This window comes from Sminthopsis crassicaudata, chromosome 2, assembly GCF_048593235.1.
Source record: "Sminthopsis crassicaudata isolate SCR6 chromosome 2, ASM4859323v1, whole genome shotgun sequence".
NCBI classification, from domain to species: Eukaryota; Metazoa; Chordata; class Mammalia; order Dasyuromorphia; family Dasyuridae; genus Sminthopsis; species Sminthopsis crassicaudata.
The window spans coordinates 345,749,677-345,762,038 of record NC_133618.1 but is presented as its reverse complement, the minus strand read 5'-3'; the positions used below and the strand labels follow the sequence as shown (position 1 = coordinate 345,762,038).

The 12,362-nt window shown below is 31.5% G+C and overlaps 1 protein-coding gene across 1 annotated transcript in view; it reads left to right on the top strand.

Annotated features, from left to right (window-relative positions):
* The window catches only part of TMX1 (thioredoxin related transmembrane protein 1), a 41,786-nt gene extending 35,925 nt beyond the window's left edge, over positions 1-5,861 (top strand). Inside the window, exons 5-8 of the mRNA XM_074290671.1 lie at positions 1,358-1,403; positions 1,501-1,602; positions 1,729-1,798; positions 3,618-5,861. Coding sequence (XP_074146772.1) covers positions 1,358-1,403; positions 1,501-1,602; positions 1,729-1,798; positions 3,618-3,793 — 394 coding nt within the window. The 3' untranslated portion in view covers positions 3,794-5,861. The remainder of the gene's footprint in view (positions 1-1,357; positions 1,404-1,500; positions 1,603-1,728; positions 1,799-3,617) is intronic.
* Positions 5,862-12,362: the final 6,501 nt, after the last annotated feature.

Below are 12,362 nucleotides of genomic sequence, written 5' to 3'. Positions count from 1 at the left end.
TTTAAAATTTAGGCTTCTAAAGTTTTTTCAGCTTCCTCTTATAGTACAATAGGACTTGGACAAATCAGTTGATAAAACAAAAAGAAAATTGACATTCTCTAAAAGTGACTTTACTTTGTTTTCAGAAACAGCAAAAGAAAAGTGCCTGTAAGGACTAGTTCATAATAAGTGGGGTGGTATAGATGGAGTGATATAATTTTAAAAGAAGTTGTAAAGTATATTTTCATTATGATATAAAGCAGTCATATTTCTTTTCACTAAAGAAGCAAAATTTTTTGGTAGGAGAATGTAAAGTGAGGACTGGCATAAAGTCATTTTTAAACATGGACTGTTCTGGGAATAGAATTTAGTCTGAATGTAGAGGCTAATTGTATGTTTTATGAATCTGTTGCTGATGTTATTGTGATTTGACAGTGAAAATGAGGAATATTATTAACAAAATAGAGAAAGCATTTAAAACTACATTTGTCAAATTTTCTGTCCTCTGGTGTTGGAGGGAAAGGAAAAATGTATAATTTTCGATAGACTGTTACTTAAAATACACATACCCACAATATGTAAATATGTATATTCACATATAATATGTATATATGTGTATGCACACATATATTTGTTTTGAATTTTAAAATATGCAAAAACTGACTCCACAGAAACAAAGAAATTTTTCTATTTAGGATAAGTGAGATATGGTCAAAGAAAACAAATTTCTTCAATATATGGAGAAATTGGATACCAGTCATTTGCCAATAATTGCATGTTCATCTGTAGACAATTCTGTTTCAGCATAAATTCAGTAGACTTGCCAACTTTGAATAAAATTCTCTAACTTGCATTTTGAACTGAGCAGAAATGAGCAGAACCAGGAGATCATTATATGTGGCAATAGCAAGATTATATGATGAGAGTGGCTTTCTTCAATAATGACATACTTCAGGCCAGTTCCAATGGTCTTGTGATGAAGAGAGCCATCTGCACCCAGAGAGAGGACTGTGGGAACTGAGTGTGGATTACAACATAGTATTTTTACTCTTTTTTTTTTTGTTGTTGTTTGCTTGCATTTTGTTTTCTTTGTCATTTTTCCTTTCTGATCTGATTTTTCTTGTGCAGCATGATATTTGTGAAAATATGTATAAAAGAATTGTACATGTTTAACATATACTGGATTACTTGCCATGTAGGGAGGGCATAGGGAGAAGAGAGGGAAAAAATTTGGAACATAAGGTTTTGCAAAGATGAGTACTGAATATTATACTTGCATATATTTTGAAAATAAAAAGCATTAATTTAAAAAATATATTTAATTTGTCATATTGGACAAATTCATGTTTTTTAATTATATTATATCTCTTATTTTCAGGATGAGCAGTATGTCGGCTCTTTTTCAACTATCTATGTGGATTAGGGTAGGGGCTTAAGTCTTGTTTCAGCTTTAAACATTTTGTTATTTTGTTGAAATAACCAGTTTCTTAGTTTACTCTTTTTATTCTTTTTGAAATTTAGACTTGCCATAACTATTTTACAGAAGACCTTAAAATGCCAATTTGGGGATCCTATGCAATTTTTGCCTTAGCAACTCTCTTCTTAGGCCTAATATTAGGACTTGTGAGTATACCTTTTTTCGGATTAATAGGGAAATGAATTTATAGAACTTACGAAGTAAAGTTTGAGTTCTCTGTGACTAGATGCTCTGATTTCTCTCTCTCTCTTTTTTTGTTTTTTTGTTTACAGATTATGGTATTTGTGGCAGACTTCATTTGTCCTTCAAAAAAAAATAAATCACAGCAATATTCCTATTCAAGTAAGTACATTTTTTAATTAATTTAAACTCTTTGAGAGTTTTGTTCTATCCTGTTAATTTACTGACATACTAAAGTATTGTAAAATCCTAGGGTGGAAATATTTGGTCTGAATCTCCTCTTCAGCCATTTTTTAAAGCCTATTTTTTTTTATTATTTAGCTTTTTTAGAAGTAGGTCAGAAGCTAAAGAACTAGATGGGCTCAAACATCTTTTAAATAGTATACTGTTTGTCTCCAAATTCCATGATTGAAAATATCCAAGGTGACTCATCCCCTCAAAAGCCTGAAAAACCTATTTATAAGGCTGAATCTTTAGTTCCAAGAGATCCAAATTTCACTCCTTTCCTCCTTCACTATTTCCCTGTCTTTCCAGACAATAAGTAATTTTTCCCCTAAGACTATTATAATTATTCACAATCATTTTCACTTTCTTGGAAAATGAGATGGAAGGACAAATAAGTTTAATAAATAGGAATATTTACTAGGTAAGGGCCATGCCTGGGAGAAACGTCATATTTCCATTAAACATTGTTGGCTCTCTATTTAGAGGGTATCTCTTGTCAAGACTTTATTAGGGACCTCGTAAAAGAATTCATCCTTCAACTGATTGATATATCTTTGTTCTCAAGAGAGAATGCCTTGGAATTAGGGTTGTTGCTGTTTTAGGTTATTTAATAGTTCTGGGTTCAGCATTTTTTGATGAGTTACTGACGAGCTACACTGTTTTCAGAAGGTATATAAATCAACATGTCATAATTAGGATTGGGTAAAGAATCTGAAATTAATTAATTTGAAATAAATAAATGTGATACAGTAGTTAAGAATATATGAAGGATTGTCATGTGAAAAAAGTACTTAATTGGACTACCTGCCACTAGGGGAGGGAGTGCAGGGAAGAAGGAAAAAATTTGAAACAGAAGGGTTTGCAAGTGTCAAAATTACCCATATATATGTTTTGTAAATTAAAATGCTTTAATTTAAATAATAATAATAATTTAATTTAAAAAGAAAAAGAAAGGTACTTAAAATTTCCCAGGGCCGTATCCACTGTGTCATCTAGCTGCCTCTGCCTTTTTTGGTACACAAATGTTTATTTTTCAAATAAATTCCCCTTTGAACACAAGAAATGAAATCTAAATCTTCATTAAAAAAAAATTCCAAATGAAACCCCTCCATTAATCACTGTGTAATCACTGTATCCTTGGTCACTACTGGTATTTACTGTTATTTAGCACCTGTTATTTAAAAATCATAGTACTGGATTTCTAATTCTTCTTCTGTGACCAGCTCTACATTGATCTGCAGTGTTTAAAATTTTACATCACCAAATTGAAACAAATTTAAGGTGTGGAACAGTTCATTAAACACAAAAGCAAATAAAATGATCAGATATAGTCAATTTCATAACAAATACTACAGGTGTTTTTTCCCATTATTCCAGATTCTTGGATAATATGCTATGAGTGCATCCTGGGAACTTGGAATAGTATTCTAGAATGCACCAGTCCTTTCAGAAAATGAGAATCTTATTTTCCTTCTTATATTATTTCTGGTTCTATCTCATTCTATGCATTGAAAACACTCATTTTGTGCATTGAAAACATCCAAAGAGTTTATAATTTGTCATTGTTGGAAGTCTAAATTCTTGATAAATAGGAATTAAAGCAATGTAATTGCTTATAAATTTTTATTTTACTTTGAAAATCTTTAAATTATTCAATAAACTTTCTTACATTTCATTATGTTTCTTAAACTGTGTGTGATATATATATATATATATATATATATTTTTTTTTTTTTTTTTTTTTTTTTTTTTTTAGAAAAAGCCCTGCCAGAATCTGCCCATCTTTTTAAAAAATTGGAACAAGAACAAGAGGTAGATGAAGAAAATCATTCAGATGATGAATTGGAGAACCATTCATCAAGAAAAGACTTTTCACAGACTGCAATGAGACAGCGCATTGTCAACCCTCTTTCAGTAGTGGATAAATTTTAGTTTGTTCTTAGTTAATTTAAAAGTTATTGTTTTGACAAAACTATGAAGAATGATAATTAACCTTTTGGTTTGAAATAACTGACATGTATATTTGTAGCAATTAGATATCTTTAAACAGTTTACCTTTTAAAAAAATAATATTGACAGCTGGAATGGAAAGCTAAAATAGACTTTGAAAATAGTTTGGTGGCTCACCCAGTTCCTCAAAATAGAAAAACCTGATTTCAAACAATTTGATAGATGTCTCTTTTTCTTTAATTATAATTTATTTTCTAAGTATAAATTGAAAATTATAGGTCCACTATATTACTCTTTGAGGTTATTTAAAGAGTTTATGCTAATTAGTTTCATTTTAAGAGAAAACATTCATTATTTATGTAAAAGTCAGTTTCATTCTTGGAAAAAAAATTAAGCAAAACTCTTTACCTTAAGTGAGAATTTTTCTTGGTGTCTTTGTAAGAAAATATATTTCACAATAAACTTTTATCTTTTATAGTGATGTAGCCCTAATTTTGCTTATATCTATGTTAATGTTAATAAAAGTGATTGCTTTTAATTATATTACTTTCTGTACATGATAGCAATTAACAGTAGAAACTTAGCAATCATAAATTCCATTTTTATAATGTCTTAATTTCACCCAAGGCCAACAATCATGGCCTTTTTTTGTTTTGTTTTGTTATTTTATGTAAAGTTAAAATACTCCCTTCTGCACAAGATCTATTTATTTGCATATTTTCTTACATCCAAAATTTTATTTTAACTCCATTACTTTACTCAGAATTGAATCAGTTCATTTCCTGTGACTTTAAAGATCGATTTTCTTAGTCTGTGATCCTGTGATCTTTTAGAAGTGAAGATAAACAGTTTTCATATTGTTTGGGATTTGAACAATTATTGTTGTAGAAAAACAGTATTTTGAATTTCAGATGATTCAAGAATTAACATAGAAAAATCTTTTTATAAATGTATTTTTAAAAAAGGAAATTTGCTTTTGTGCAAATGAAAATATTGAAATATGCATAAAATTTTAGCATTGTCTATTGATAATTGCTCAAGTAGTACTATGTTCAATTAAATTTCTTTTGATGAAAAAATAAAAATTACTGATAATTTGATATCTGAACTACTTCAGAGCAAACAACTTTTAAAATTTTAAACTATTCAAAAAATATTTTGTAACATTTAGCTATTTAAAAATTAATTAGTGGTAGCTAGCCAAAAAATCTCCCAAATCCAACGTTCTCTACTCAGATTGGAAAAAAAACATTTTACATCTAGTAACTATGATATATTTTTTATCTTCATTAAAGAAAATTTTTAATTCATTTTTGCCAAATTTAATATATTTTGTCACAGAGTTTTTAAAATAACATTTCCAAGTTTTTCAAAAAAAGAGCTATACTCATACTTTAGAGAGTTGGAACCTAGAAAATGTGACTTGGAAAATAAAGATACAGGGAAGACCAAAACTTGTGACAAGTCACCAGAGAAAAATACCTTAAAGTTCTTTCAAAAACAATCTTTCTTTTTCATATGCTTACAGTATCTCCTTTATGTAGTCCTAACATGAACTCACTAATTTTTAATATTGCTTAAAAGGATTTTCTTCTAAAATAATGAATATTCACAAACTAAAGCCTTCTGAATTTCAAGAATGACCTAATATTTGATGCAACACTATGTTTAAAAATGTTTAAAAAAAAAAAAAAAAAAAACCTGTCTACAAATTTTTCTAAACAAATGAAATTTTTTTATTTGTATACTAACAAAATAAAGCTAATGGATTTGTATTTGTATGAAATGTTCAAAGTAATACTTGAATGCATTTATATTTGTTGGGAAGGGTTATTTTGTTTTTTAATTACATCCTATTTTTAGATGGTAGTGTTTTTTTTTCTTTCTAAACTATTTTATTCTTAATGATGCCTGGTGAAAGGATACAAGATAGTTGGTTATAGTTAAATCTTTATTTATAATGATTATTGTGGAATATTTTCCAAATAATTTTATGCTAACTACATCATCTTAATATTTTTAAATTAAATTTTATTTCATTTTTTACAAAGATTTGCTTTCTCTTCTTCCCACCTTTCATTGACAAAACAGTGAAAAACAAAACACATTTTATAAGAATGTATAGTCAGATAAAACAAATCCCCAAATTGACTATGTCAAAAAAAAATTTGAATCTGGACTTCTTTATCTACAAGTATATTGCATGTTTCATCATGATTGCTTTGGAATTGTGGAATTTGTGTTCCCTAAATTTTTCAAAGTTGTTTATTTTGACAATGTTGTTATTGTATAAGTAATTTTCGTAGTGCTTTTCACTTCACTTTGTATTCATATAGGTTCCTCAGATTTCTCTCAAGCTGTTTCCTTAATCACTTCTTAAAGTATAATAATATTCCTTCATATTCATATACCTGCTCAGTCATTTCCCCAATTGGTGGGCATCCCCAACTCCCAATTCTTTTTAACCACAAAAAAAACTCATAATTTTTTTTGTACTTATGTCTTTTTTCTTTCTTTGATCTTGTGATTTCCTAGTTTTTGCCATTTTATTCAGCAACTTTTGTCCAATAGTGAATTTTTACTTCAGTAGCTAGGATCTTTGATTTATCAAACATCTACACGTTTGCTTTTGGATATTGTTTACTTACTTGGTTACCACTAGCCAAATTCTGTTTCTTAACTTGTAATAGATTGTTTTAAATGAATATTTAAAGTACCTTTATGTCCTAATACATGATCAATTTTTTGAAAAAAATAGTTTCATCTATAGTGCTTTAAATCATTATATAGTTTTCCTGCTTATCTCATTATTATGTCACTTTTCCTATTGCCTTGTCTGATATAATTGCTATTGTTTTTATCTTTATTTATTTATTTTGGTTATTTAAAAAAAGTTTTAATAATAGTTTTTTAATTTTCAAAAAACATGCAAAGATAGTCTTCAACATTCACTCCTTTAAAACCCTGTGTTCCAAATCTTTCTCCCTTCCTTCCATCCCTCTCCCTAGAGAGCAAGCAATCCAATATATATTAAACATATGCGATTCTTCTTCACATACTTTAACATTTATCATGCTGCAGAAGAAAAGTCAGATCAAAAAGGAAAAAAAAAGAAAAAACAAGCAAACAACAAAAAAAGGTGTAAATGATGTGATCTACACTTAGTTCCCACAGTGCTCCCTCTGGATAGAGATGACTCTTCATTACAAGTTCATTAGAATTGACCTGAATCACTTCATTTTTGAAAAGAGTCAAATCCATCAGAGGGGATCATCACACTGTGTGCAGTGTTCTCTTGGTTCTATTTCATTTAATTGTTATCCTTTAAAAAGAAAATTAATTTGGAATAATTATGCCCATGTTGATCACCTTTTCTCCCTTGATATTCTCTAGATTTTTAAGACCCTCCTACCTATATGACTGTTATTCAAGCTCCTTTAGGTCACTCCCGCTTACCATAGATGGACACATAGGGCTCTTCTGGGCTCACTTCACCCTCTTAATTTCCCTTGGTGATCTCTTCTACTCCCATAGATTCAGTTATTTCTATTCTAATAATTCTCAAATCACATTCAGCACTATCAAATTCAGCACTAAAATCTGTTAACCTCCAGTCTTATATTTCCAACTGTCCTTTGAAGATCTCAAATTGGATCACTTGTATTATCACCCTTTCACCAAACTTTTCCCCTTCCAAATTTCACAATAATATATGTTGAGAATGTCAACATCATAATTCCCTATGATTCAAATGTGGGTTTCATTCCTGTCTTCTCATTTCCATAGATAATCTATTGCCAAGTCTGTCCATGTATCTTTTTTTTTTTTTTTTGGCGGCAATTGGGGTTAAATGACTTGCCCAGGATCATGCAGCTAGGAAATGTTAAGGGTCTGAGATTGATCTCAGGTCCTCCTGACTTCAGGGTTGATGCTCTCTGTATGTGCCTTTTGCAACAATTCCTGTGCATACTCCCTTCACAGCCACAATACAATCATTACCCTGGAGTGGAAGGTGGAGGTCTTCATATCCTCACACCTGAACTATTAGATATACTTTTTTTTTTTTCCTGAGACAATTGGTGTCAAGCGACTTCCCCAGGGTCTCACAGCTAGGAAGTGTTAAGTGTCTGAGACCAGCTTTGAGCTCAGGTCCTCCTGACTTCAGGGCTGGTGTTCTAGCCACTGCACCATGTAGCTGCCCCTCACACACCTGAACTATTGAAATAACTTGTAGTAATTTGGTTTTTCTGCCACAATTTTTCCCACTAACAAATTGATTTTTTTCTTTTGAATACTTAAATTTTGAATTCCAAATTCTCTCACTTCTGCCTTTCCACTATTCATTGAGAAGGTAAGCAATGTGATATTAATTGTACAAATAAAATGTAAAACATTTCCATTATTAACCATGTTATAAAAATTAAGCAAGAAAAGTAAAGTGAAAAAATTCAATTTGCATTCAGTTCAATCTCTGGTAGTGGATACCATTTTTCAAAATGTGTTCTTTGGAAATGTTTTGGATGATTGATCAGTTGTGAAGTCTTTCACAGTTGATCATTTTTACAGCATTGCTATTACTATGTACAGTGTTCTGGTTCTATTCACTTCATTTTGCATCAGTTAAAAGAAGTCTTTCCAGATTTTCCAAAGCCATTCCCCTCATTATTTTTTATAATAGAGTTGTACTCCATTAAATTATAGACTACAACTTATTCAGCCATTCCTGAATTGAACCTCCACTCAATTGCTAATTCTTTGCCACCTCACTAAAAAAAAAAAAAAAAAAAAAAAAAAAAAAAAAAAAAAAAAAAAAAAAAAAAAGTTATAAATACCTGTGAACACACTGGTCCTTTTTCTTTTGATCTCTTAGAACCATAGTAGGTAGTGCTGTGTATATGTACAGTTTTATAGCCCTTTGGACATAAGTCTAAATTGCTCTTAATTTTTACACCACTTCTCTACTCCAATAATTTTTTTTCGTAATCTTATTTATTTTTTCCTCAATATTTCATTTGATTTTAAAATTGTTTTTTGAGTTCTTCTGTTAATTCTCTCTGGACAGGGAACCATTTCACATTACTCTTTGGAGTAGAAGCTTTTTTTTTTTTTTTTTTAACTTCAGTGTCCTCTGGAGATGAACCCTGGTCTTCCCTGTTTCCATAGTAAGTTTAAATGGTTGGTTTCTTTGCTGGTTTATTTTTTTTTAAATAAGAGGTATTAGTGTAAGCACCTCTAATCATGGGGCAGGAGGATAGTGCATTTCAGTTCTCCCCTCTGACCTGGAACCCCAAACCAAGAACTCCACCCTCCTGCAAGTATCTGCAACTAGCAGTGTACCTGCCCTACTGCTTCTGCACTCACCAGGTGTGCTGGTTTCATCTCACCTTGAATCGTGTGGCTCTGGCTCTGGCTCTTGTCTTTCAGGACTCAGACTCCAGACTCCTTAAGCTGTCCAGGAGGTGAAAGTTTCTGTGATTCCTACTGAGCTTCAGCCAAACCCAGGTAGCTCCAGGGGTCCCCACTTGATTTTTCTGTGGAGCTAGTTCAGAGGTGTTTGCACTTCACAGGAATTAATCCCTTATCTAGGGATGGTCTTCAGATATTCTTGGATTGTTCTGGGGGATCCCTGTTCTGCCCCAAGTCTTTAATTTTTCACCAGTCTATGATTTCCCTGAGGCACAAATTTATTCTATTTATGGGGGCTATCTGGAGAGCTTGAAATTTACTAACATACTCTGTCATCTTCTCAAAATCCTCTCAACAAGTCACTCTTTCATAAAACTCCAATGGTTCCTTATTGACCTCAGGATCAATTATAAAATCCTCTGATAATTGTTGCTAATCAAACTTTTACTTTCCTTTTGCTCTTTTCTACTTTCTCACTGCAGTGATACTAACCTTTTAAAAAAAATTTTTGATGAATTATCAGATTTGGTGAACTTTTTTTTCACTTAATGTTTTTTGTTTCTTTTGGGTTTTTTTTTGGCAGTTACATTTTTTCAACATCCATTTTTATAAGATTCTGAGTTCTAATTTTTTCCTTTCTTTCTTTCACTTTCCCCTCCCCAAGACAGCAGACAATCCAATATAGGCTATACACATGTGCAATCATATTAAATATTTTCATATCAGTAATGTTTTGAAAGAAGAAAATAAAAGGAAAAAACCATGGGACAGGAAAAAACAAACCTAACATTTAAAAAATTAAAATAGCATGCTTTGATTCAGACTCCATAGATCTTCTCTGAATGTGAGTGGCATCTTCCATCTCAAGTGTTTTGAAATTGTCTTGCTGAGACACTGTTGCTGAGAATTAAGTTTTTTGTGGTTGATTATCATACAGCATTGCTGTTATTTTGTGTACAATGTTCTTTCTGGTTCTGCTTATTTCACTCAGCATCAGTGTCTTTACAGGTTTTCCTGAAATCTGCTCAATTGAGGAACAATTTGTATTATAAATTCTCTATATATTTGAGAAATGAGGCCTTCTTCAAAAACATTTGCTATAAATATTGGTTCCCAGATTTCTGCTTTCCTTCTAATCTTGGTTGCATTGTTTTTGTTTGTGCAAAACATTTAAAATTTAATGTAATAAAAATCCGTTTAGCATTTCGTAATGTTTACCATCTCTTGTTTGGTAATAAATCCATCCCTTCTCCAAAGATCAGAGAGTTAACTATTCCTTCTTCTCCAAATTTGCTTCTGATATAATCCTTTATGTCTAAATCATGTACCCATTTTGACCTTCTCTTGGTACAGGGTGTTAGATATTGGTCTATGCCTAGTTTCTTACATACTACTTTCAGTTTTCCCAGAAGTTTTTGTCAAGTATCAAGTTATTATCCTAGAAGCTATCACAGCTGATTATGGTAGGAATTGAATTAATAAACTTTATGGGTGAAAAGTGTAATCCCTAGCTCCAGAGGTTTCACTTGGAAATATAAATCTTACTTAAAGAGCAGAAGTGAAATGGGATCAGAAATGAAAAAAAAAAACAACTGAGAATCTGACTCAGTACTGATACTTTCTGTTGTCCCCATAGGAGAGAAGGAGGGTAGTCCAGCATTGATTACCAAGAATACAGATAAGACTGCAGAATAATTTAGGTAGCAGTATTACATTATTTGAATGGTTGTTAATAAGGGTGTATGGTCTCCTAGTACCAATTTAGAGATTTCTGTGAAATAATTTTTTTTTAAAATTAGCTTTGTGTAGATTACAGAAGACTTAATTTCTCAAAGCTACTTAAATCAGCTGGTAGCCCCAGATGAAGAATGCTCTTTGTGGCTAAGATGGTTAAGATATACATATTTAGCCTTATAAAGAGAAGTTTCCTTTTCAAATAAGTTGCTGTTGGAGATTTATAAAGGAGAAGATGGCATTCCAGTAAGAGATAGTATTGGTATAAAAGGACTCGCCAATGTCTATGCATCAGGAGCAATTGGAGTCTAAATTCTAGTTGGAATCATAACCAAATGCTGTCATGTTTTAACTTGAGTTTCACCGACCGTTTCACCATGCAGGATTGGGCAGATTAACTGGAGAAATTTATGTAAGAACCACATTGGCCTTTGGGTTAGAATAGTGGAGAACAAATAGGAACCAGTATTATTTAATGATATCTTGATGGACAAATAATATAGATATCCCCATACCACTTAGTGGCCTAAGGATAGGGTAAAGCATGTACTGTGGAAACAACTACTTGTCCTTAGAAAATAGACCCTGCAATTTTGTGTAAAAGGATTTTAACAATTATAAAAGTATTTGGTCACTTTTCCTTGTCTCCTGCCCTTGAATAGATAATATTTTCTTAAAATAAATCCTTCCAGTTGCTTTCAAATACTGCTCTTCCATTTTTGCCTGATCCTTCTCTTTCTGTACTCTTCTCTTTTCTGTAAAATGCTCTACTTATCTATTGTCAGGACCCCCAGACCAACTTTCTTTTCACTCTTTTCTTACTACTGGGAGACACCTTGTTTTCCTGATTTAAGGCTTAGCAAGCAAATTGTGCCTTGAGTGTGGCATAACAACAATCCTTTGCCCTTTCTTCTGGATGAAGTCTTTTGTATCTAAATCAAAATTGGCTCAAACCAACTCCAGGTGCTCCAGGAACCTTGTTAGGATCATGAGGCCCTGCTATATATACGTAGACTTTTTGCCACTAGACAAACCTCACTCATCAGTTCTTTGCCTAACCACATATAATATGTATCAAGACTTAGCCTTGTTATGATGGGTCTCCTTGATTTACACCCTGGCATTTGTGTCTAGCTAGTATGCCTTCTCCATTGGAAAAAAGCTTTTTGCTCATAACTTCTATGAGCAGTTTTATTTTTATTTGTTTTTCAAAGTTAACAGTTGGTATATAACCTCTATAGCTTTTTGGTCAGAATTGACAGATGGTGTAATAACCTCTGGGGCTCTTCCGTTTATTTTTATTTTTTCAGAGTTAATATTGGTGTTCAACCTCTGTAAGCAATTTGCTTACTTTCAGGTAACAGTTGATGAATAATCTCTGGCTTTTTGTTCCTTTATTTTCAGGTTTGAA